General features: G+C 36.5%; 3 protein-coding genes across 4 annotated transcripts; 1 reads left to right on the top strand and 2 right to left on the bottom strand.

Moving 5' to 3' along the window:
- Nucleotides 1–2,226: 2,226 nt before the first annotated feature.
- LOC117629116 (cytochrome P450 98A2-like) lies at nucleotides 2,227–3,780 on the top strand. The gene has a single exon (XM_034361623.1). It carries the CDS (start codon nucleotides 2,227–2,229, stop codon nucleotides 3,778–3,780), a length of 1,554 nt encoding a protein of 517 aa, XP_034217514.1.
- Nucleotides 3,781–5,500: 1,720 nt separating this feature from the next.
- On the bottom strand, nucleotides 5,501–10,304 carry LOC117628286 (NAP1-related protein 1). 2 transcript variants are annotated; one of them, XM_034360704.1, is made up of 10 exons: nucleotides 10,085–10,304; nucleotides 8,134–8,256; nucleotides 7,994–8,044; nucleotides 7,664–7,735; nucleotides 7,437–7,547; nucleotides 7,273–7,334; nucleotides 7,095–7,158; nucleotides 6,882–6,938; nucleotides 6,736–6,768; nucleotides 5,501–5,980 (listed from the first exon to the last, which is right to left on the bottom strand). In XM_034360704.1, the coding sequence occupies exons 1-10, from the start codon at nucleotides 10,211–10,213 to the stop codon at nucleotides 5,897–5,899; spliced, it is 786 nt and encodes a 261-aa protein (XP_034216595.1). In that variant the 5' UTR covers nucleotides 10,214–10,304; the 3' UTR covers nucleotides 5,501–5,896. The 2 variants fall into 2 exon arrangements, with proteins under 2 accessions (XP_034216595.1, XP_034216594.1); XM_034360703.1 differs by having other exon boundaries at nucleotides 6,724–6,768; nucleotides 10,085–10,303.
- Nucleotides 10,305–14,754: 4,450 nt separating this feature from the next.
- Nucleotides 14,755–17,975, bottom strand: LOC117628281 (glutathione S-transferase U10-like). The gene is made up of 4 exons (XM_034360699.1): nucleotides 17,875–17,975; nucleotides 17,693–17,775; nucleotides 15,529–15,947; nucleotides 14,755–15,400 (listed from the first exon to the last, which is right to left on the bottom strand). The coding sequence occupies exons 3-4, from the start codon at nucleotides 15,844–15,846 to the stop codon at nucleotides 15,023–15,025; spliced, it is 696 nt and encodes a 231-aa protein (XP_034216590.1). The 5' UTR covers nucleotides 15,847–15,947; nucleotides 17,693–17,775; nucleotides 17,875–17,975; the 3' UTR covers nucleotides 14,755–15,022.
- Between the last annotated feature and the right edge of the window lie 431 nt (nucleotides 17,976–18,406).

The following is an 18,406-nucleotide window of genomic DNA, read 5'->3' on the forward strand; positions in this document are numbered from 1 at the left end:
ATCACTTTCTCAACTTTTTGTCTGCCTCTATTCTGGGCTCAGTGACTTCAGCCTCTCTCTATAAAAGAGAGGGAAAAAAAAAAAAAGAAAAAAAAAAAAAAAAAAAAAAAAAAAGCCCCTTTGGGATCCCTTCTGTGATCCACACCTTCCCTTTTCTTCATCTACACTGCAAATTGCAATGCATGCATTTCCCACTAGCCTGCCTTGTTTTCTATGTTGCTTAGCTATAGATTGCTCATCATCACTATTCACTTTCCTTTGAGAAATGTGAAGAATCATGAGCATATCCTTTATGCCCATGTTTAAAATCTGCTTTTTATTACAAGATCTTTGTGTTCAATTCACAACACAATTTGTCACATATTTATATATGTTTATGTAATTTGTAATTATGATTTTACAGATTCTAATTCATTAATGGAGAGAATGAAAATGAAATATTCTCAAGCTCTCAGTAATGTAAACCTGGTGTTTCTTCCTATATTAGCATACATAAGACTTGATCAGAAGAAGATTAAGGAGTCATAAGTACGAATATATTCCCATTGAATGCAAGCGCGATTTAGTGACTTGATATTAATCTATTTCTTAGTAGTGAAAGATGAACTATCAATTTAACGACTACAACTATGTGTACATGCAAATTCACGGATGAACTATCAAGAACTCTATATTCAAATGTGAAGATAACTAGGTACATATATTCTCCCACACAATAGCGCTTGCCTCAACAAGAAAATATGATCGGACAAAAGATGAGTACACCATACTGGGATTTTGATATGGATGTTACTTTTGCTGGACCAATGAAAAAAGTCAGTTTGGATGACTTTTTGCTGTCGTGCAAGTTGCTAAAATCCACGAGGACACTGAAAATCTTATCCCCAAAAACTTAGAGAAGTCCAATCAGAACACAGCAGCTAAGCATGAAAAGACAATGAACCAATGACACTAAATATATGTATCTGCATTGGACAATGGACATGTGAGAGCGGCTCAGCCCAACACATGCTGTAATTCTGGCTTTCAATAAATCAAATTCCTTCGTTTTTTTTTCCACCAAGTCTCTGAATTAAAGAAAATTCCAAATTTAGCTAACTACCATCACAAGGCTCGCTGTAGACAGTGACTGAGCACCGATACTGCTTTCCCAAATTTACAATTGTTCGCAGGTTGTAATTAATTAAGTTGCAATAATAACCTACTGATCATTGGAGTATGAGGTCCACACATGCATGCACTGGCTTAGATAAGCTTAAGAAGCTTCCATTTGTCCCTTTTTTTATATATAAAAAAAGTATAATTAATTTCACATTTTTCTACTACACCTCTCTAATTTAATTAGTCTTTTTCTTTTTATACAAACGATATTGAGAATGAGGTGTTTTAACAGACACTGTCAAAATGTTGTAAGAGGTTCAAATTTGAGACTTATTTTTCATTGAGTTAGACCGCTTATCTAAGTGTGTGAGTAAACCAAGATTAAAATAGAAAAAGTATTGCCTTAAAGAATAACAAAATCTCTTATCCTAATTTGCACGTACTTTTATTTATAGTGCTCGACCTAAGATTTGAATTGAAAACAATCTTACTTTTACACCTCATATCTTTGTTCTTTTCAGTAAAAATAAAAAATAAAAAAAAGATCCATTGAACCTTTTTCACCCCTTTATTCCAAGTCCCTTTTTCTAGATGAAGACTACAAGAATCATATAGACCTAGCTTCCAGGAAATTATATATCCATGTATAACCAGTCTAACAGGACACAATTAAATGCCATAGAGTGACGCCTTCAAATTATTATTTGCTTAAACCATTTGAATTATATATATATACATTACTTTTGCCTTTCCTTTCTGGATGTAATGAAAAGGAAAAGAAATTTTTGAAAGAAAAAAGAAAAGAAGAAAAAGGAAAAAGGGTTACATTGTCCCCAAATACTACTGCATCACAGTGAGAGATCCGAATCTTATTTGAGGGACTTCTTGTAAGACTTACTCTACATTGTATTTTAATGATTAACCGTACATCATGTATTATATGCACTTCCTTTTGTTTAGCTGTTGCAAGAGAAGCATTTAAGTTAACGGCTCAACAAAACATTAATTAGGCATTCACCACATTAATTGGAAGATGATAATCGCATGACATGAGGTTTTGTTACAAAAAGAATGCTTGATATAGTGAGAGACACATCTACTCTTCTACAATTACAAAGCTCAAAAATGCAATCTCAAGTACCCTTTTCTACAACGGATCTCTTTCTATTGCCCATCTCAACAATTCTCATCTTCCTAGCTTGCAAACTCCACAACCGTCTAAGATTTAAGCTTCCTCCAGGACCCTACCCATGGCCTATCATTGGGAACCTTTACAACCTGGGAGCCGTTAGATCTCGGTGTTTTTTTGAGTTGTCACAAGTTTATGGTCCAATCGTATCGGTGTGGTTGGGCTCAAGTTTGCACATAGTAGTTTCAAACCCTGAATTGGCAAAGCAAGTGCTCAAAGACAATGATGAGCAGTTAGCACATAGGCACAGGACTTGGTCTAGTTCTAGGATCACAAAAAATGGTAAGGACCTTATATGGGCAGATTATGGTCCTCACTACATAAAGCTTCGGAAGATATGTATGCTTGAACTTTTATCTCCTAAGAGTCTTGAGACTTTTAGACACGTTAGAGAAGATGAAGTTAGAGCCATGATAGAGTCCATTTTCAAAGATTGTAGCAAGTCCCAAGATTATAGAAAATGTTTAGTGGTCAGAAAATACTTGAGATCAGTGGCATTCAACATTATCACAATGCTATTGTTTGGAAAGCGGTTTGAGAATGAAGTGGGTGAGCTAAACCAGCAAGGGTTGGAAATTGTGGCAATTCTGGCTAATGAAAGAAAGCTTGGTGCATATCTACCTATTTTTGAAGAGAATTGGTGGCTCAGATGGGTTTTGTGGTTTCAAAGTACTGCAATTTCCAGACATTTGGCAAGGAAAGAGAAATTCACACAAGCAATCAAGGAGGAGCATATGCTTGAGAGTAAGTCCAACGGCGTTGGTGGTGTCAAGCAGCATTTTTTGGGTGCATTGCTTGGTGATCAAGAAAAATACGAACTCACTGAGGATAGTGTTGAAGGATTACTTTGGGATATGATCACTGCAGGCACGGACACAATTGCTATCTCAGCTGAATGGGCCTTGGCGCAGTTGATCAAGAACCCGAGGGTGCAACGAAAGTCCCAAGAGGAGCTTGATCGCGTAATTGGGCTGGACCGCACGATGACAGAATCCGATATTTCAAGCCTTCCTTACCTAAAATGTGTAGCCAAGGAGGCACTGAGGCTGCACCCTCCAACCCCACTAATGCTACCTCACAAGGCCAATGCCAGAGTCAAGATTGGTGGGTATGATATCCCTAAGGGAACCACTGTTCATGTAAATGTTTGGGCCATAGGGCGTGATCCGAAAGCGTGGCCCAACCCGGTTGATTTTCGACCCGAAAGGTTCATTGAAGAAGACATTGATGCAAAGCGTCATAATTTTCAGCTTCTACCATTTGGTGCAGGAAGGCGTGTGTGCCCAGCAGTACAACTAGGCACCAATTTGGTCACCTACATGCTGGGGCAACTTTTGCATAGCTTTTGTTGGACATTGCCTGAAGGGATCCAGCCCAAGGATATTGACACGTCAGAGGGCCCAGGATTAGTGAGCTATATGCAGACCCCTCTACAAGGGGTCCCAAATTTGAGATTGCCACCACACTTGTACAAGCAGTCCCAAGATTGATATCAACCATGTGTTCAGCTCTAAATTCCTAGACACAGTAACTCTTGATTCTACTTCCAACAGTCTGAACCCAGTAAAAAATAAAGAGTAGAAAGCATGTTAAACTTAAGAATATCATGCCTGTGAATTTATAATACTTTCATGGTTTCAGAAACAGCTTCCGAGATTAGTTGTAGAAACCCTTTTTTCTGGTTTTTTTCTTGCAGAGTAAGAATTTGTCTAAAATTTGATGAGAATTTATCTAAAGTACAGATTTCATTAGAGGTTGGATTTAATAAACTTGACATGGTCACACCAAATAATTACTCGTTCTCACGACATATATTTCAAATAATATCCAAGTCTATCTGCTCAAATACATAAAGAAAAGGATGATATAGAACAGTACATGATGACTGAAGGGTCAAACAATAATTCAAGTTACCGAAAGCCTAAAGGGACTTCCATCTACAGCATAACAACAAGAACAAACATCCATGTCCAGTCCAGATATAGAACAGTATATCAAGTTATATATAGCTAGCACATTCGAAAACTCAACCCTACCAAAAAATTGTATGTTGCTGACAAGGGTTTCTTACGGTTGAGGTTGGTGATTCAAATCCAAACAATCCAATGTGGACAATAGCAAATTGGAAAGCTGACCAGAAAAAGTTTTTTTTCTGAGCTGCGTTACCTAATGCAGAGCCTCAACGTTTGAACCACAGACACAGAGCCATTATACAAACAAGACCATCTAATTTTCCAACATAAATCCAAAAATAAATGTTGGCAAATGAACACTGCTAAAACGTACAACTAAACATAGTTGGAGGACGTTTTACCTGAAGTTACAGAAAGTTTGGTGCTCTGAAGCTTCTGATGCTAAGAAAACTGATATGTTTAAGGATGATATATGCTCTGAAGTTTCTGGTGCTCCGAAGTTTCTATTTGCTTAATATTATGAAATTGGTAATTTATAAGTTATCGTGGCATATTGTTCTTCCCATGAATATGCTGATGCTGATATTTATTATACAAGAACTAAATTACAAAACCTACATAACAAAAACCAAAAGGACATGAAAAGTCGAATAAAATAATATTGAAATAGAGCTACACTTGGTGTTTTTACGACTTTCTAACTATGCAATTGTCTATGGTTCTCAATTATTGCAATGTTGGATTGCACTGGTGCAATGAAGTTTAATAAGATTCTTCCTGACTTACCAAAGACCCTTAGTATTTTAGAAGAACTAAAAAGGACTACATCAAAACACAAACGAAAACCACATTTTCAGCTTTTATATGACAGACTCCCGTTGTGCGACAGTTTTTGGTCTTTTACCACGGTTTTCGTGGTTTTAATGACGGCTTTTGTTTTACTTTTTTGGGAAAGTGGCTTTAGCAGCGGATAAAACCGTCGCTAGGCGTTGTTATAACATGCTATTGCCGTGGGATAGAAAACCGCCGCTAAAAACGTGATGAGAGTTTAAAGCTACCCGTCCACTTTAATCTTGGTAACTCTGAGAAGCGAAAAGTAAAACAAATTAATGGAAAACCTGCTTTTCACTATATTTATGTCTACTAAGAGCACAAAGCCTGTTAAAAACATCAGGCGTCACTGTTTATCTACTCTATGAATTAAAACTTCGGCCACCCTTTAAGCATTCATGGTTTCCAAGACCAGCAGAAACCTTTTCCTGTTCTTTTCATGGCAGAGTAAGAATTTCTCTAAAAATTGATACCCGATAATGAAAATCCCTACTATTAGAGTCAACCATAAAATGATGCCAATGAGCTTTCAACTCCATAATACCATATATCCTCATTCATGTCATTTAGAAACAAAAGAAAGCCAAGACCCTTATAATATTGTCATTCTAGAGACCTGCATATCAGGGAGAAGCCACAAAAATAACCCCATTGTAACAGAGAAACGCCATGAAACAAGAACCAGTGACTGGCTTATGAGAGCAGTCAAGTGCCTAGATGGCAGGACGCTGTCAAGAAAGAGTTATGATGGTCATCCCCCTGTCACCTTAGACTTTAACTTATCGACTATTGTAGACCACTTTACACAAGCTGTTAACAACTCAGCAAATGCCAAAAGATTTGAAGACCCAGATGGATGTTCTCACTTTCCATCATCCTCATCACCGTCTTCATCATCTTCTTGGTCATCGTCATCTTCTTCAGAGTCATCATCCTCATTCTTTCCCTGTCAATAGGCAAACCTCAAGAATTAAGATAAGGGAATTTCCTGCTAAAATTTCTATGAGATTTGTAACAGATAGATAAGGGCAGCATATTAGAGAGGTTCAGATGAAAGCAAGTAAATAACCACATATATTCAACTAATAAAATTATTTGCAAGGGTGCAAGTTATCTCCATTCTCAAGTCAATAATGAGGTCCTTACATTTAAGTTCATCTAACCACAAGAATTGCACAAAAACCATCAATTTACATATGCCTCCAGGTAATACAACACTACATGTAAACACACACACATGAATGTAGCAACGCAGGAATTGTAAAATACAATATCGGTCATAGCAGCTCACTGAAAGTAGTCAATTCACTTTGTACAAGGATGCCAAACACTACAGGTATAGATGCCACAAGCCTATCCTAGACCACTGACTACTTTAAGAAGCAAAAGGCCTGAACCTGATGGAATCCTGTATATGAGGTTCAATTTGAACATATCTTATTATATGAAAGTAAGTCATGGCGATGGATAATAATGATCAAGTCATGCAATTGTGAAAAAAACAATAACAATTTTCTTTTTTAAATCACACAGCAGTACTTAATATCCGGCCTCAGCATCTTCTTGTATACCACAAATTTTAAGGCGTTAGAAAGTACAGATTTAAGGTTTGGATTTAGTAGAAAGGTTATCCATGTTTAGAGTATTTTTACTCTGCTTGACAGTTAAACCAAAAGGATCTGCATTTACCTCTTCATCAGCCTCTTCATCATCGAAATCCTCATCATCAGCCTCCTATGTCAAAGAGGTCATGAACTCATTAGCAAATTAGGCAAACAGTAAATGCTTCTAAGAAATAATTAGACTTATGCTTATGTAATAGGGAAATAAGGTAAAAGAGAAGTTACATGGTTGAAATAAGTAAGAGGATTGGGCCACAGATCCTCCTTAATAACCTCCGCAATCTGCGGTATGAAGGGAAAGTCACAAAAGCATCCATATAAGAGTAAGAAGAACTAAGGAAAGATTGTCTGGGTCAATATTGAACTAAGGAAAGATTGTCTGGGTCAATATTGGTACAAAGCACTTGTTACCATCTTCAAATGCAAAAAGAAACTAACCTCATCATGAATCTCATCGTCCAAAATATCTTTCTGTTGACTATCACTAAACCAGCTAAAGAAGCTACATGAAAACAATAAAATAGAGTGAGGATTGGAATTCTGGTCAATTTGAAATAAGCATACAGAAGGATAATGTAATTCTAGAGGTCCATTCTAACAGATCTGGATAACCAACCTCTCCTCAGCCTGAGGTCGCTTGTTCCCTTTCTTATCATGATTAACTCCATTAGGTATGCCCTTCACATATTAGGTACACAGCAAGTTAAAATACCCCAGCAAGTTAAAATACCCCAAATTGACAGGCAGACATAAATTGAATACAAGACAAAAATCTTATACCATTCCCTCTTTCCACTTTATTGATGTGGCAGAAACTTTTGTTACTTCATCAAGGAAAGTAAAGGTCTTCGTAAGCTTCGCATCTTCAAAATAAGGATTGGGGCTGAAATGCTGTACATTAAATAACGAAATTTAGTTAATCTCAAATATTCAATAATTGAAACATAACATATAACACACCCAAATGCAATTCAAAGATAAAACGGCAAAGGAAAGGAGAAACTCACGAAAGTAATGGCGTAACCAGACTTCACATCCTTAAAATCCTCCACTTCCAGAGAAGTTAGATGCTTGAAAATCTATGAAAGGAAAAGGAAAAATGAACCCAGACATAATAGAAAAGATAGAGGAAACAAGAAGCCAATTTGAAATATTACATGGAAACAATATCAATGATTTCATTGATTATGGAAGATAAGGTAGGGAATGTGAGTAACTGATTATGCAATTCAATGATCATCAACATATATTTATTATTTGCAGAGTAATTAAAAAATAGTTATAAAGAGAAAGATGCACTAATTAATTTCTGGCACATATGGGAACAAATACGAAACCTTTTGATCATCTTCGGTCAAAAGTTCACCAAGCGCAGGATGACTCAGGAACTGCAGATTAAGGAGCAAGTCAATTAATTGGGAAAAAAAAGTCATCATAAATTCTTCCACTCAGATATAAATAAGGATAGATAACTAACAGCAGTTAACCAAAAGTCGGGAATGGACTTGATGATATCATTTCGTTTATCATAGACCGGCTTGCGTATCTCGTTATACTTCTGCTCCACTTCCAGGACTTTATCACTGGCTTCCTCATTGATCTATAAAACATTCAAAAGAAAACATAAAAATCCAATGAAAACGGTTGGTCCATTGCAAATTTGCAATAATACATAAATTGAATATCAGTACAAGTTTGTGCGCAAAAAATTCTTAGTCAATTTAGGTTTTAGCCATACAAAAATTTCACTTTTGGAAAAAGCCAAAGCTTTTTCAAAAAAGACAGAAAAACCTCTCAACTTTCAAACCAAAGACATGCAAATGTAAAGGATTCCTTAGGAAATCCAAAAATAAATAAGGGCAATTTTGTCCATTTTGGCTTCTTTTAAAAAATTTCTCTCTCCTTTGGCCTTTTCCAAAGTCTCCCCAAATTCTTAATACAAGTGAACCACAGAAGTTTAACTAACTAGTAATGCCCAGCCTTCAAAGAAGGCCACAAAGTGGAAATGTAGTGTGGTTTCCATACTATCAGGCTCTGTTCAGTTAACCAGTTGAGAAACAACAAGAAAAGAAAACGACTAAACTTCCTAGCTTTCGGTTGTTTGGTTATTAATTAACAAGAAAATGACAAGGAACAGAAAAGGAAGAAAAATAACTTTATTTTGCTTATGGAGATGATAGCTTGTGCACCTACGTCACTCAGCTCACGTGCAACCTTGGCTCGTTATGTTATGGAAATTGGAGTTATTTCTGGGCTAGTTATCAAGAGCCAGCAACTGGCTGCCGGATCCCGTCCCGCAACTAGGACAATGTTACTTAGCCCTGTTCCTGTCTGGCGCAAGAAGCTCGAATAGTGAGCTGTTATACACTTTTTCAATGATGTCAAGGTTTTATTCGATTTTGCCTCTTGAACTTCTTTTCAAAGTAGGCAAGATTTCAATAGGTCTCGTACAACCAAAGCTACCAAAATTGTATATTCTTCACTTTCCTTTCCCATCAATTTTTTCATGCAAAGGTGGAACCAAGAATTTCCACACGGGTGTGCTAAAAACTTATTTTTCCCCTTTATTATGGATGGGTGGCTGACTACGGTTCTCTTGTGAGTTGCTCGGATGGAACGAGCCAATTTTTTCTAAGCTGGGTGGGCCAACTTCCACTAAGTGGGTGAATTTCCTAAAAATTAGCAACAAGTTTTCAGTTTTCCAAAAACTTGTACGGGGCTGGAGCCCACACTAGCCTAAGTATGGTTCCGCCTAATCAAACACACGAAAACAGTAAACTTCACGTTCTCTTCCTTTCTCTATTTTTTTTCCCTCTAGTTGAAATAAACCAGACCTATGGAAGGTTAAACAAAGGAGAAAATTTAATTACCAAAAGCAGCAATTCAAACTTCACAAAATGAAACACATATCAGAATTGACAGTTGCAACAATTATACCGAGTATCCAGTGTGTTACAACAAACAACAAAATGAAGCACGGGGCTGCTGCCTACGCATGTCTATATAATGGAGCGCCCCTCAATGGTATTTATAAAAAAAAATGGAAATTGTAGGCAATGTTGTTGCTCTAATAAGCTAAGGCACTGATTTTCTATCGAAACCAAAATCTAATAAGCTAAGCTAAGGCTCAGATCCTTTTATGGGTTTAGGCTTTTATCAAAGCCATAAATCATTCCATCCTATGGGTTAATTTCCTACATCCTCATAATAAAATTAAATTGCACTGCAACTCAGGCATGGGCTGAAAAAGTTGAATTCAATGCGCCTACCTGAGCAAGTTAATAATTCAAGAGCAATAAGAACATGAAAAGCTCTGAATGGGCAGATAATTCCCAAAGAAAACTTTAGAAAAAACCCTTATTTTGCCTCAATTGTACGGGGAACAAGGGTACAATATTCTAATGCGCAGATAGGTATAGAGGTACAACCTTTTCGAGCTCGTCTTGGACCTCCTGCAACTTTTCGATGGAAAGGACGAGCTTCTCATCGATGTGGTCCGAGTTATCATCTTCGGCTTTCTCTGAAAGCTTCAGCTTCTTGCCCTTATCAGCCACCATCTTCAACTTCCCTTCTGATGCTCCTCTAAAACCCTACCGCTCTCTCTGTCTCGCTCTTATTAGGCTTTCCGAAATGAAGGTGCGAATGTAGAGAGAGAGAGAGAACAAAAGGGGTAGGGTTTTGGGGAGTGTATAATCTGCTACGGCGGCCGAAAGTATAGTACCGACATTAAACCAGTCATCTCTTGACATGTAATAATTTTTCTAAAGAAAGTGGATCGTTGACCGGCCTATAGAAGCAATTTGGGCCAGGCCGAATGTTTTAAAACTCGACCTTTTCTTGTATCCGCGGCCCATTCTAAAGCTTATTAGCACTTTTTTAATATACAAAATTATGTTGATTTTGGAATTAAATATCTATCTTAAAGAAAAATCTTCAAAACGTTTTCTTTGTTACCATTGTGTTAAAAAATTAATGGGCCAGGAATTTATGCTTTAGATTATATATATTAGTAAACATATTTTTATTATAGCATGAGTGAATTGATAATTATGTTACGGTCACACTAAATAATTACTCGTTCAAATGAAACATCTACATTAGAGAAAATCGAGTGTATATGCTCAAATCCATAAAGTAAAAGGAATGAACACCTGCATTTTGGAGTTCCCATGATGGCTGAAGGGTCAGACAACAATTCAAGTTGCTAAGACCAACACTGAAAGCCTAAAAGGACATCCATCTACATCATAACAACAAGAACAAAAGATCCATGTCCAGATATAGAAAAGAGCACTCAAATACATATCAAGTTTTATATATAGCTAGCACAGCACATTCGAAACTTAACAACCCAACCAAAAAGATTGTATGTCTGAGCTCACAAGGGTTTCTCATATGGTTGAGGTTGTCTGGTTGGGGCACATGCAGACAAAGTAAAGGCATCCTATACATCCCATAAATATTGAAAACCTTGATTTTCCATTTTGTTTCCCACAATATTTTCTTAAAAGGAAAGCAAATGTTTTCATAGCTTTGCTTTTGTGTCACCGAGTGAATTAGTTTATTTCTTTATTGAAAAATAAAAATTGTTGATTTCAGCTGCAACAAGTTGCAATGGTTGCATCTGGCTGGAAGAATATAGACTGAGTTCCAGTCTTTTCATGTTAGCTCCTGCTTTGACGTCTTCCAAATATCCTCAAATGTCAAGCAAAAATTTCTTTTTCTTTTTCAATTTATCGCTGTTCTCAGGCCATTCGAATCCAAACAAGCTAATTGGGAGAATAACAAATTGGAAAGCTTACCACAAAAAGTGTTTCTGAGCTGTGTTACCTAATAATGCAGAGCATATCAAAGTTTGAACCACAGAAGCAGAGCCATTATGCAAACGAGCCCATCTAATTTTCCAACATTAATACGAAAGTACATATTTGCAAATGAAAACTGATAAGTTTGTAATTGTATATGGTCGCAATGAAGTTTAATCAGATTCTATGTGACTTAACAAATATCCCTTAGTATTTTAAGGGAAGTAAAACGAACGCCTACATAAAAACACAAACACAACCACCATTTTCAGCGAATATGTAACAGTTTCTTTATATTGCGACGGTTTTTGGTCTTTAGTTCCGGTTTTGGGGATTTTAGTGACGATAAGTGGATTTAGCAGCGGTAAAAACCGTCGCTAGCTGTTGCTATAGCACCTTATAGTAGCGAATCCAAAAACCGTGGCTAAAAGTCTCTCCCTCCCACCCCTCAAACTAGTGGTTCTGGGAAGCGTCCTCAATATCATTATGTGTCTAACGTATTACAACTTACAAGAAAACATTATTAAAAATCTTGTCCAAATTCAAATACATGAAAATTCTCCAGTATTTCCTCCACTGACATGCTAGCAACTTCTTGCGTGACGTCATTGCTCAATCCTTCATTGAAATGATCTCTGAGAAAATTCAATAGCTGTGAAGGGAAGAGCTGAAGCTAGACTAAACCCTCCAATCCTGGGAATGCTACCTCAGTCTACCACTAGTATTGTATAACGCACTAATGGGGGCAGACCATGAAGATGAAATCCAGGATGCAACAAAAAAGAGTTCCATATCAGAAAGAAGGAAATAACTTGGAAAATGGCACATTGATAAAACAGCTATAGAATTGTGAAAAACCCCTCAATGAATTATAAGGATAACTAGTCTTTGTCTCTGTGCACCTATGTGATTAGTATTGACACGCCCAACAGCTGACTGCATACAAGTGCCAAGCCTTGTTCAGGTGACATTAAGTACACTAACATCACATATACAGCATGTGATGCTTGCAGCAAATTTAGTCCTACACTGGCAACTGAAATTCGTCCGAAAATAACGATAAAAGTATCCAAAAAACAGAATTGATACCTCAAGGTCTTACCATGCAGTTGAAATCTTATTTTGATCACATGATCACATCTAACGGAGTGGCAAGATATGCATACCTGGACAAGATAATGCAAGTATAAATCACCCTACAGGAAATACTAAAATAAATTATAGAACTATGAATAGAACAAAGTATAAGCAAGGTACAAACCACCAGCCAATCCACCAAGCATGAGTCCCTCAATAGAACTATCAATATGGAAATTTTGATTTTGTAATTTGCTTCCCATACTGTGTCTAATCTTCCAAGCCTTCATAGAACAAAACCTGCATAATGCACAGGAAATTCATAATTTTGAAGCCAAACTATCATCCTAGAAATAAGAACCAGAGCTTATTAGGAAAGAGCAACAGAGTAATGACAACTAAATAAATTAGAGGCCAAAAGGCGAACTGCCTATGATTCACCATTGATCAAAATATGGTACGTCTGAATTTTCTGTTTTGGGACAAAATAAAACAATAAACTAGTGAGGCCAGGGAGGATGCATGTTCAGAAGTTGCAATCCTATTTTCCTAGTGTTTCAAAACAAATGATGTAAAGGCCAAAAGAAAAGGGTAAGACATGCAAACTATTGCTATTTATGGTAAAACTGGATTGTTAGTGGTACGACCTCGAACTGAGAAATTCTTTTTTTTTTTTTTTTCTTCATTTTCTTTTCCTTATAAGAAACACAAAATTTATTAATCAAAGAAGAGTTACAAGGAGGATGAATGAGACGTCCATCTAAAATCCTGTGAACATCCTCAATCCTAAACATCAAGTATAATCAAGTGAAAACAACTATGTGGATGATACACACCAGTTGTTCTAAAGAGGCCAAATGTCTTAAATTAAATACTATTCATTGCCTAATTCCAATCCTAATGAAAAACATAGAGAAGAGGGAAGGAGGAGGAGAGAACACCATACATTTGGATACAAGGCTTCATAGGTAAGATATATATGCAAAGACTTTAGCAAGAAAATAAAAGGCCAATACTTGGAAATTTACTTTCTTACATAGAATTTAAATAAATTTAAATGCCATCCATATCATTACATACCAAACGTCTGAGCTTCACCCATTAGCCATGAATATTACATCTACAACATCTTTAGCATGGCTCCAAATACGCATCTTTATGGTCTCAACAGGATACATCATTCCTTCCCCATATGCCACAACAATAGCTCCCCACACAAATTCCCTCCAAAGTACATTGACTGATTAAAAAATCCATTAGTAACTTCCCACAAGTCCATAAATATTTACAATTCTGCCATGCAAAACATTACAAACACAGAACCATAATTTTTTTAAATACAAATTGGCATATGCAATTACACATTCACTAAATATCAAAAACCTTGATTTCTTTTATTTCCCAACAATAGTTTTTCACAAAGAAACAGAATATTTATCACTTAAGAATTTTATTTTGAAAAATTAAGGTTTTCTTCTGCTTCAAATTCCAAACATGTAGAGTCAAACCTATAAAAGTCAATGGTTGCAATTTGCTAGAAGATTAAAGTTTCATTCTTTCATTGTAATTGCTTGATATCTTCCAACCATCCTATTATGTCAGAATCAAAATTTCAATTAAAAAAATATCGCTATTTCTATGCCATAATATCCATCTAATTGAAGTGGAAAATTCCAGAATTCGAGGGCTTACCAGTGACAAAAGATAACGAATTGTGAGCTCCTATTTGAGAGGAGTGAGAAAGCGAACTCCTAAGTTCAACGTCGATCAGAACGAACAGTATGGCATTAGTTTTGGATCGTTGGATGGGGAAAGAGGAAATTTAAAAAATGTGGAACTAAACAAAAATACAACGTACACAAAAACAAAGTCAAGACTACCCCTACTGTTCTTTGTATTCCGATAGGGAAGAAACGACATCGTCTAAGTGATTTTCTTTTTCGCAGTCAGAAATCTGCAATGTCACGATCTCAGTTGTTTGGAAATGCTGTGTCATTTTAGAGGATCTAACGTTCCATGTTTACAATCTTTAGTGTTGAAAGCATGAAATTATATTTGAATATAACATATTTGTTTGACGAAAGAGCATTACTTTTGGTAGTTGCTGATTTGGTTTGCAGTATTCATGCAAGCTTCGTGATTTAAGTTTCATCAACAAAATAAAAGAAATTGAAGTATAACATTGAGACGTGGTCGTAGGCCTTTTTATAACGATATATTGCATGTATCACGTTTATTAATCACATTTCTTATAAAAGGGAGACCCCACACAACGCCAATCTCACATTTCTATAAGAGATATGTCGTGGTACCAATCACTTTATTCTTTTACAACAAATTAGATAACATTGGCGAGCAGAACCCAAGTAGTAGGATTGTTGCTCCCATTATTTGAGACTCCATAGAGTGCCACAGACACAAAACAAAACAGAGTAATTGACAACAAGAAGCAAACACAACTCAACAATTAATACTACTAAATGGTCACTCTGCAGAAGATTTGAGGGCCTTTTCTCTAAAGAACTTGAGGAAAGCCACCACCTTCTCATGAGGAATGCTCGCCGCCTTCACCGCAGGGATCTCAGTCAGAGCTGTTATGGAGGAATAAATTAGTGGAGTCTTCTCGGGGGTTATAACTTTCACTCCAAGGGCTTCTTCCTGAGCTTCATTTGCACCAAAATGTGAACAAATGACCACCTCTAGTAGTCCCACATTTTCTATGTCAAATGAATTTGGAAAGCCATTTGGGAAGAAACCCTTCAATCCCTCTTCAAGTAACTTGAGTTTCTCAGTCACTTCTTTAATGGCTTTCTCTTGTGCTTGTCCACTGGTTTTGAGCACTGAGACCATGCTCTCAAACACCTGCACCAAAGAACAAACATATACAAGTTACTTTAATAATTTAATTAGCTTGAGTAACTCATTAAGCACTAAACATGGCTATAAAGATGTACATTTTTTTTTTTTTTTTTTAAGTTCTCATGTCTCACCTGTTGCAGATAGCTTGCCCAGAAGCGAACTTGGGATCGTTTATAGGGATCTTCTGGTAGAAGTTGAGGGCCAGTTTTCCAGGTTTCATCAATATATTCAAGGATGACAAGAGACTCAACAATTGTTTTTCCATTGTGGACAAGTACTGGAACTTTCTGATGAATGGGATTCAATTTGAGGAGCAACTGGCTTTTGTTCCTCAAATCTTCTTCCACATATTCATAGGGTATGCCTTTGAGTCTGAGAGCCAATTCCACCCTCTTAACATAAGGGCTTGACCACATTCCATATAGGGTCACTTTGTTTTCCTCTGCCATCTCTCTCTCTCTCTCTCTCTCTAGCTTCTGATACAACCAAGGCGCCTCAGCCAATAGGATTGTAGTTTACAGACTCCAATGGTTAAACAATTTTCTTGTTCCTAACAATTAGAATATCATATTATCATATTATAATGAAATCAATTCTATCTTCCAAATCTCTACCAACTACATACAGGGTCAAGTTTATTGACCAGATAAAAGCAATGATATGTTTCTTAGAGCATTCAATAATGAAAGCAGTCGAGTTTATTGACCAGATAAAAGCATTGATAAGTTTATTGACCAACAACACACTGGGTTACGGTCAATTGTCAACATACGATAGGACTTTTTTAGTATGTATTTTATGAGTATTTGTATGATTTTTTATACAAATAATATTGACGAAAGTGAGGTTTGAACATATGACCTAGGCACATGGCTTGTCTACGTTTTTCCCTTATTCCGGGATGCATTTTTGCCCCTCGTGGATGGATTACTCCTTGGACTCAAGCCATATGAATGGGTACCGCAATCTTTTCTATTCCCTTGTCAGTGGCCACGCTTGCCTCCTCGCCCACTTCTGTTGGAACTGCCATGAGATGAGGTGGCATTCACTTCCTGAGATGCATCATTTACTTCAGGAAATGGTGCTGAGTCTATTGGGCAAGATTGGTGATTTTTCAATAAAAGCTCATTGTTCTGCTCAGCCAACAAAAGGTAAGATACCAGTTCTACGTATTTCGTAAAACCACTGTCTATATTGCTGCTGCACCTGAAGGAGCACATTTGAGGCATGAAAGGTACCCAGAGTTTTTTCAAGCATATCCTCCTCAGAGATATTTTCACCACATAATTTCATCAGGGAGGTGATTCTGTACATTGCTGAGTTGTACTCAGACACTAACTTGAAATCTTAGAATCTCAAGTGTGTCCATTCATATCTAGCTCTTAGGAGGATCACCATTTCTTGGTGATTGTATCTTTTGCATAAGGCTTTCCACATAACCAATGGGTCATCGACCACTACGTATTCGCTTTTTAGCGCTTCATGAATGTGACGGTGAAGAAAAATCATAGCCTTTGCGTTTTCTTCAAGTGATGCATCACTTCCATCTACAATTGTTTTTCCAAGAGCTAAGAATATATATATATATATATATATATATATAAACCTTCTACTCAGAAGCTTAAACCAGCCACTTGGACGGGAATGGGTAGCAGACCTAGACAAATATCGTAACTCTTACGGCTCTTATACCAACAGGAGGGGGATACCAGAAACAGAAATGAAGAAACAAAGAGAAGATAAGCACACCTAAACAACTTTCACACTAATGCAGCAAAATAATGATAATGCATCAAAATAATGCTTTTCAAAAAATAGATAATTTGAAAATAGCAACTTTTATTTATACTCACAATGATAGCAACTGCAACTTCAAATAACTTCACTCTTTTGTACAAGGTTAATTTCTCCAAAAGATGTTTCAGAGAGAATCTTTAAACTGAAAGAAAACTAAAATACATTGTACTAATGCAACTTTCGGTGAAAAGTAAACAGTAAAAGGCAGATGCTTGTATTGTAGCAATTATGGTGTCGGCAACTGTGGCATGTAATTATTGTCTGCAGAGTCTAGTCCGAGTGCAAGTCATAGGCATCATAAGGGTCTTGACTATCTTCATACCATGACTTGGACTTGACAGGATTCTGCAAGGGCTGGCAGCTGGACGACGCAAGAGAATCGTTGTATATATATATATATATATGAGTTTCAAACATAATTTAGGTTAAAATGGATAAAAACACATTCCAAAAGTGTAATATCACAAAGCAACAAACAACTGATGTAAAAATTTATACCTCTTTTTACCGATTCCTCCCATTTCAACTTTCTACTAACCCACGATACCATGCCTCTTCTTTTTCTTTTTCTTTCTCATGGCCTTCATTTGCAAAATACAACATCAATATTCCTTTTAGTTAGCAAGAAATGTCAAATGAAAGAAAAAGAATTCATGTATTGAAATGTATAAATTACGTACCTCAAGTTGATCGTTAGGCATGATGGTTGAGAGTTTTGAGGTTCTGTGTGGAATTTGCTAAGGAGTATGGAGGAGGAGACTTGGTTTCAGTTTTGTGCTTGCTGAAGAGAGAGAGAGAGAGAGAGAGAGAGAGAGAGAGAGAGTTTTGATCTGGAGGCAGTGTTACTATAGCATGATTGTGATTGGGTGTCACATGTGAATAATATATTTCTTTCACTTTGGCATGTATCATTCATATAAATTAAAAACACCGCATGTGATGCCTACTTGCTTTTGATTTAGTGAAATGACAGCCTTCTTTATGTTGGATTTTTTAAGTGGTTAGCCAAGGAAAAACATAAAGAAAGGTATTTATGCAATTATTTCTGTTTTCAACCATGTAGCATGGGCTCCTCCTCATTTACCACGTATGTTTGGTGGGATGATAATAATAGTTTAAACCATTTGCTTATTCTTGTAAGGACAACATTTGCTTTTGATTTTTTAGTTTTTTTTCCAATTATGTTTACTTGTAAGTCTTCTTTTTGAGATG

This window comes from Prunus dulcis, chromosome 5, assembly GCF_902201215.1.
Source record: "Prunus dulcis chromosome 5, ALMONDv2, whole genome shotgun sequence".
Classification (NCBI taxonomy): domain Eukaryota; kingdom Viridiplantae; phylum Streptophyta; class Magnoliopsida; order Rosales; family Rosaceae; genus Prunus; species Prunus dulcis.